At 45.5% G+C, this 7500-nt stretch overlaps 1 protein-coding gene across 6 annotated transcripts in view; it reads left to right on the top strand.

Annotated features, from left to right (window-relative positions):
• Positions 1 to 7500, top strand: part of LOC138963130 (uncharacterized) — an 87627-nt gene that overhangs the window by 77606 nt on the left and 2521 nt on the right. For 5 of the 6 annotated variants that reach the window (XM_070335153.1, XM_070335150.1, XM_070335149.1 and 2 more), the window contains 2 exons: positions 1561 to 1619; positions 3999 to 4536. In XM_070335153.1, coding sequence (XP_070191254.1) covers positions 1561 to 1619; positions 3999 to 4536 — 597 coding nt within the window. Of the gene's footprint in view, positions 1 to 1560; positions 1620 to 3903; positions 3931 to 3998; positions 4537 to 7500 lie in introns of all 6 variants that reach the window. The other variant, XM_070335155.1, reaches the window with a different exon arrangement.

The raw sequence follows: 7500 nt of genomic DNA on the forward strand, positions 1-7500 counted from the left end.
CATTTTGCTTCTTGGGGCAAAATTTTTTTCCGGGGGGACATGCCCCCAGACCCCCCTAGCAAATTCGGGCGCTTCGCGCCCATCACATTCACTTTTGATTCAAAGTGCCCCCCCCCCCCCTTACAAAGCAACTGATCCGCCCCTGTTATGCATTGTAACTTCCTGAAACTTTGGTGAAAAAACCCGTCCCGGATTACATTTGTGATAGTTAATACATTTAAGGGACATGATTGATCTGACGGTTTGGAGGGGGTGTTTCTAGCGCATTGACGAAACTGAAGATTCTGCGGAATCCATTGTACCTTAAACTAGTCGTCATTACATTGGGGTGTGCACGTTAAAGATCCCACGATTGACAAAAGGGTCTTTTCTGGCAACATTGTTTAGGTTTAAGATAACATGTCTGTGTCTTTCGCTCAAGATAAAAATGTCCACCAAATACCCGTGTGATTTGGAATAATAGGCCCTTGAAAGGTAAATATGCGCCGAAATGGCAGCGATCTACACGGCATTGTGTAAAGGGCCTAGAGCCATGAAAAGTGTTCTTTCTTTACATACTCTACGACATGACATTAAGCTTTTAACCCCTTCACTGCCACAGTATAACAGCATTATCCGAACGGTCTATGGGAAAGAAATGTGTTTAGAACCAATACAAGTACTTGGAGAGTGGTTACCTCCCATTTAGTTTTCAGAAATGTCCTAAAATGTTGTTGACACAAATCCCACGTATGAGATACGGTTATGGGCGTAGGACAAACCGAAAATGACCACGTATTACATACGGGGTGGGCAGTGAAGGGGTTAAAACACTTTTTTTTTGCAAAGTGAAGTCAGCCCTTCTTCACGGTAGCATTATTTGTAACGCAGAATCTTATGCTATGACTCATGAAGCAATCTGATGGCCCTTTTCTTCAGGTTTTATTCCTACAAAATCCATACTCTGCGCAAAAAACATCCACAATTTTTGGGGATTATTGTTTAAATTTGTTATTTAATGTATATCAGTTTAAACAGATCTGTTGTAGTGATAACGATCACCTACACTAGGAGGAATGTAGTCCTCTATACGTAAACGCGACAGAATAACATAGTTGTTGCTTATAAAGTGTGTCCGAAAGTGTGTCGGTGAGGTCTATTCTTATTGTTTAGGCCAAACAAAAATATCATTATGTTGGTTTTGGGTAACCCGACCGACCCTATTTTTTTTCCCGCCGACCCTAACACTTTTTTTTCATTTCTCAAAAAAAAAATCCAAAAAGAACAACCTCTGGCACATTTTGCGAACCATACAGAGACTAAAAATAAAAAAATAAAAAAGCCGACCTAGCGACCTTTTTTTTCTGGTCATGTTACCCTAAACTAACATATATTTTTGTTTGGCCTTAATTATGAAGTCAAGTTGGTGATCACTATTTGGCTCTTCGGGAGAACAGTGCGAGTCTTTCACACATTTGCATATGTAACAAGCCTAAATGGCCTAACCACCAGAGCGGTGCCTCTCAATTACGTTGTAATAAAGCAGTGACGTAAATTGAAAGTTGATGACGGCTTTTTCAGAGACCTCAAACCAGCAAACATCATGATGTGCACGGCGACGTCACAGCTCAAACTCATCGGTGGGTGAATACACAAAATATTCCCTGTCTTTATTTCTCTATCCTTTCTTTCTTTCTTTCTTTCTTTCTCTCCTTTTCCCCTGTCTTCTTTCTTTCTTTCTTTCTTTCTTTCTTTTTTTTCTTCCTCACATTTCACATGCAAATAATCAATTGTAAGTCGAATAAATTAACGTAGTGTAGCAAAGAGCGACGTAGAACCAGACAGACATGCCCTCTGTTTACCAATAACCTTTGTACGCCAAACGGTAGTGTAGCGCAGAGCGACTTTCAAGACTAAGGGAAACAACCGAGATATGCACGCAATATTTCACACCATACGCAGTATTTCCCCTTGGACAAGTATTGTCCTTGTCCGTTAGTTCATGATATTACATGATTTAACAGATCACTAAATACGACTGTCGGCCTATCGGTCTGTCTGCCTGTATGTCTATGAATGTCAGTTGCTGTGTGCTTATGCGGTTGAGTCTGTCTGTCTGTTTGTGCGATTCTGTTGCACGATTCTGTCTGTCTTGTTTGTTTCTGTGTGTATGCGGCGAATCTGTAGCTGTATGTGTCTGTCTCAGTGTCAGTCTGCATATGTCTGTAGTTGTGTGTGTATGTGGTTGTGTCTGTCTATGTCTGTCTGTCTGTTTTGTGTGTGTATGGTTGTGTTTGATCGTCTGTCTGTCTATATCTGTCTGTCTGTCTGTCTATGTCTGTCTATGTCTGTCTGTCTGTCTATGTCTGTCTGTCTGTTTTGTGTGTGTATGGTTGTGTTTGATCGTCTGTCTGTCTATGTCTGTCTGTCTGTCTATGTCTGTCTGTCTGTCTGTTTTGTGTGTGTATGGTTGTGTTTGATCGTCTGTCTGTCTATATCTGTCTGTCTGTCTGTCTATGTCTGTCTATGTCTGTCTGTCTGTTTTGTGTGTGTACGGTTGTGTTTGATCGTCTGTCTGTCTATGTCTGTCTGTCTGTCTATGTCTGTCTGTCTGTCTGTCTGTTTTGTGTGTGTGTATGGTTGTGTTTGATCGTCTGACTGTCTATGTCTGTCTGTCTGTCTGTCTGTCTGTCTGTCTGTCTGTCTGTCTATGTCTGTCTGTCTGTCTGTTTTGTGTGTGTATGGTTGTGTTTGATCGTCTGTCTGTCTATGTCTGTCTGTCTGTCTGTCTGTCTGTCTGTCTGTATGTCTGTCTGTCTGTCTGTCTGTCTGTCTGTCTGTCTGTCTGTCTATGTCTGTCTGTCTGTCTGTCTGTCTGTTTTTGTGTGTATGGTTGTGTTTGATCGTCTGTCTGTCTATGTCTGTCTGTCTGTCTGTCTGTCTATGTTTGTCTGTCTGTCTGTCTGTCTGTCTATGTTTGTCTGTCTGTCTGTTTTGTGTGTGTGTATGGTTGTGTTTGATCGTCTGACTGTCTATGTCTGTCTGTCTGTCTGTCTGTCTGTCTGTCTATGTCTGTCTGTCTGTCTGTCTGTCTGTTTTTGTGTGTATGGTTGTGTTTGATCGTCTGTCTGTCTGTCTGTCTGTCTGTCTATGTCTGTCTGTCTGTCTGTCTGTCTGTTTTGTGTGTGTATGGTTGTGTTTGATCGTCTGTCTGTCTGTCTGTCTGTCTGCCTGTGTACCTCACTATCCGCCGTGTATCTATCCAGACCTTGGCCTGAGCAGCAGTCTGAGCGACGGTCTGTCTGTCTGTCTGTCTGTCTGTCTGTCTGTCTGTCTGTCTGTCTGTCTGTCTGTCTGTCTGCCTGTGTACCTCACTATCCGCCGTGTATCTATCCAGACCTTGGCCTGAGCAGCAGTCTGAGCGACGGTCTGTCTGTCTGTCTGTCTGTCTGTCTGTCTGCCTGTGTACCTCACTATCCGCCGTGTATCTATCCAGACCTTGGCCTGAGCAGCAGTCTGAGCGACGGTCTGTCTGTCTGTCTGTCTGTCTGTCTGTCTGTCTGTCTGCCTGTGTACCTCACTATCCGCCGTGTTTCTATCCAGACCTTGGCCTGAGCAGCAGTCTGAGCGACGGTCTGTCTGTCTGTCTGTCTGTCTGTCTGTCTGTCTGTCTGCCTGTGTACCTCACTATCCGCCGTGTTTCTATCCAGACCTTGGCCTGAGCAGCAGTCTGAGCGACGGTCTGTCTGTCTGTCTGTCTGTCTGTCTGTCTGTCTGTCTGCCTGTGTACCTCACTATCCGCCGTGTTTCTATCCAGACCTTGGCCTGAGCAGCAGTCTGAGCGACGGTCTGTCTGTCTGTCTGTCTGTCTGTCTGTCTGTCTGTCTGCCTGTGTACCTCACTATCCGCCGTGTTTCTATCCAGACCTTGGCCTGAGCAGCAGTCTGAGCGATGGTCTGTCTGTCTGTCTGTCTGTCTGTCTGTCTGTGTACCTCACTATCCGCCGTGTATCTATCCAGACCTTGGGCTGAGCAGCAGTCTGAGCGACGGTCAGCCCCGCGGTCAGTGCGGCAGTCCGGTCTACATGGCGCCTGAACTGCTGAGAGCCCAGCAACACGGGCCGCCCCGCGGTCAGTGCGGCAGTCCGGTCTACATGGCGCCTGAACTGCTGAGAGCCCAGCAACACGGGCCGCCCCGCGGTCAGTGCGGCAGTCCGGTCTACATGGCGCCTGAACTGCTGAGAGCCCAGCAACACGGGCCGCCCCGCGGTCAGTGCGGCAGTCCGGTCTACATGGCGCCTGAACTGCTGAGAGCCCAGCAACACGGGCCGCCCCGCGGTCAGTGCGGCAGTCCGGTCTACATGGCGCCTGAACTGCTGAGAGCCCAGCAACACGGGCCGCCCCGCGGTCAGTGCGGCAGTCCGGTCTACATGGCGCCTGAACTGCTGAGAGCCCAGCAACACGGGCCGCCCCGCGGTCAGTGCGGCAGTCCGGTCTACATGGCGCCTGAACTGCTGAGAGCCCAGCAACACGGGCCGCCCGTCGACATGTGGAGTCTGTAAGTTTCATCCACTCAGTACAGTGGAACCCCCCATCTAAGACCTCAAATGAATCTGACTGGACTGGGTGGCCGAGTGGACTGGGTGGCCGAGTGGTAACGCACTTGCGCTCGGAAGCGAGAGGTTGCGTGTTCGACCCTGGGTCAGGCCGCAATTTTCTCCCCCCCTTTCCTAACCTAGGTGGTGGGTTCAAGTGCTAGTCTTTCGGATGAGACGAAAAACCGAGGTCCCTTCGTGTACACTACATTGGGGTGTGCACGTTAAAGATCCCACGATTGACAAAAGGGTCTTTCCTGGCAAAATTGTATAGGCATAGATAAAAATGTCCACCAAATACCCGTTTGACTTGGAGTAATAGGCCGTGAAAGGTGAATGCTCGCCTAATAGGCTTGAAGTTTGCTGGTCGATGTGAATGCGTTATATATATTGTGTGTAAAAAATGTCTGTTTGTCTGTCTGTCTGTAAAAAAAATCCATTTCAAACGGCAGAAATTAATATGTAAAGCGCGGAGAGCACAGTTGTGGTTCGCGCTATATAAGCTCCCCCTAATAATAATAATAATAATAATCTGAGAATAGCAGGTCTCATCACGAAGGAAGTCTTAAAATAGGAGTCGATTTAAATCTCAAAAAGCTATGTCTTAAAACTTAACGTTGAGGTTATCTCGGATGTGTTTCAAGCTAGACATCTGAAACTTTGCACACTTTTACGGTTCAAGTGATGATCTCACGAAGTGACCCCAGTTTGGTTGACCCTCGTCAAATGTGTGGGGTCACAGCGAAGGTTGAGGTTTATGATAAACGATACCGATACATGTCCAGCCTGACGGTGACTTTACGATTAATTTTCTACTGTTCAGTAATACGTGGCAGTTCTCAAAATTCTGTGTCACTGCCTCGGGAGACTTTTAACAAAATAGTTTGTATAACGTGTCTTTAATGTCCGATGCGGATGACCTATTGAGGATTATCTGTGTTTCAACGCTTCAAAATTCGTATCTACTACTTCACAGCTCAGCATTATTGTATGGGGTCTAAGCAGAAGGCTTCTACTTTTAGTAGGACAAGTGGAACACACAACTACGTCAGGGGACACCATCAACAAGGGTGGTCAAAGATGAACCGGAGCTGGATTGTGCCCCTTTCAATCAATCAATCAATGAGGCTTATATCGCGCATATTCCGTGGGTACAGTTCTATGCGCTCAGCAGTGATGCCGTGTGAGATGAAATTTTATACGGCCAGTAATTGCAGCCATTTCGGCGCATATTTACCTTTCACGGCCTATTATTCCAAGTCACACGGGTATAGGTAGACAATTATTAACTGTGCCAAAGCAATTTTGCCAGGAAAGACCCTTTTGTCAATCGTGGGATCTTTAACGTGCACACCCAATGTAGTGTACACGGGGGGGGAGTTCGGACACCGGACACCTTTAACACGAGTCGATAAACAGGGTCGAATTTACCGAGAACTGTTAATCTTTTTAGGTGCGTGAAGAAGATAAGTTTTATAGTATACAGTATACAGTTGTTTGTTTGTTTGTTTGTTTGTTTGTTTGTTTCACACACACACACACACACACACACACACACACACACACACACACACACACACACACACACACACACACACACACATTTGACCAATTCCGCGGTGTTGGATACGTGCTTTGTCAAAGACAAGCTCTTCTACTGGCGGATAATGTCCCTTTAAACTGTCTGCATTACGTTCCTACACAATAGCCTACTTCCCATTCTGAACAATTCTGTCCTGCTCTTCTAGCCCGTTTACTGACACTTAGGCCTACTTTATCTCAAAAGACGTCAAAACAGCAACCCTTGATGTCTGTGAACCCGGCAGTTTTAAGGTCAAAGAGGCAGATAAGGCACACATACAAAAACTGAAGTAGCCTACATGTAAACTGCATATTGGACCTGCTATGTCAGTCGTTCTTTCAAGGACAAGATAATGTTAACATGCGGGTCGAATTTCATGCTTGAATATATACATTTTGGTGCCCCCTTTTTTATTCTATTATTTTTTATTTAAGGGGTAGGGAGGGGGGTGTGTGTTAAGAGGTCACTGTCGGCACGATTTATCAAAACACATTCTGATGATTTGTATAGCTGGCTGGCTCGCTGCCTGTCGGCCTGCCGGTCTGTCTGGCTGGCTGAATGTCTGTCTGGTTGGCTGGATGGCTGGCTGAATGTCTGACCGTCCGTCTATCTGCTTGTCTGTCTGTATCTACTCTTCTGGACAAAAACAAAAGCAAAACCTAGAATTATAAAACAAGACAATAAAACATCAGACAATTGAAACAGCCGGGCACCAAACAAAAGAGAACAAAAACCTTTGCGATGTTCAAACGACTTTCATCCTCATTTTTATCTCAGCTGCCAGGAAACCGATTCCCATTAACTATCATTTTCTGCCGTTATCTATATTAAGAGCGCTAACTATAACCTTTGTTTCTTATTGGATCTTGAAAATCTCATTGGCTGCATGTCTAGGGTATTGGTTCCGAATAATTGTCGCTTACTGTCAAGAGCGCTAATGTCCCTTTGTTTTGTAAGATTTAGTGTCTCAGTTAGAAGGAAGGTTTCGCAAGGTACCAAACTTTGCAGATAGAGACCCGTTCACTTTGTAAATCGTTTCATTCCGTAAACTTTAATTCAATATTTAAGCCTCGCTTGTGTTTTCTCCCCAAGCAGTTGCACCTTTTGCGAGCTGCGTCTTTCTTTGTTTAATTAATATTTGTCTGTGCACTTAACTCATTGTCTCCCAGGTACGGATATATCCGTACCCACTCATATGGCTCTATCTGACCAGGCACGGATATATCCGCTCAGATTGTTAGCTTCAGTCGCTTCCTGTAACGTCCATCTAACGCCTGCATTCCAGCGTGTTGATACACAGTTACTACACAGTTACTACAATTCTGAGTGACCTGCTGCAGCACAG

The sequence above is a fragment of the Littorina saxatilis genome, linkage group LG3 (assembly GCF_037325665.1).
Source record: "Littorina saxatilis isolate snail1 linkage group LG3, US_GU_Lsax_2.0, whole genome shotgun sequence".
Taxonomy (NCBI): Eukaryota; Metazoa; Mollusca; class Gastropoda; order Littorinimorpha; family Littorinidae; genus Littorina; species Littorina saxatilis.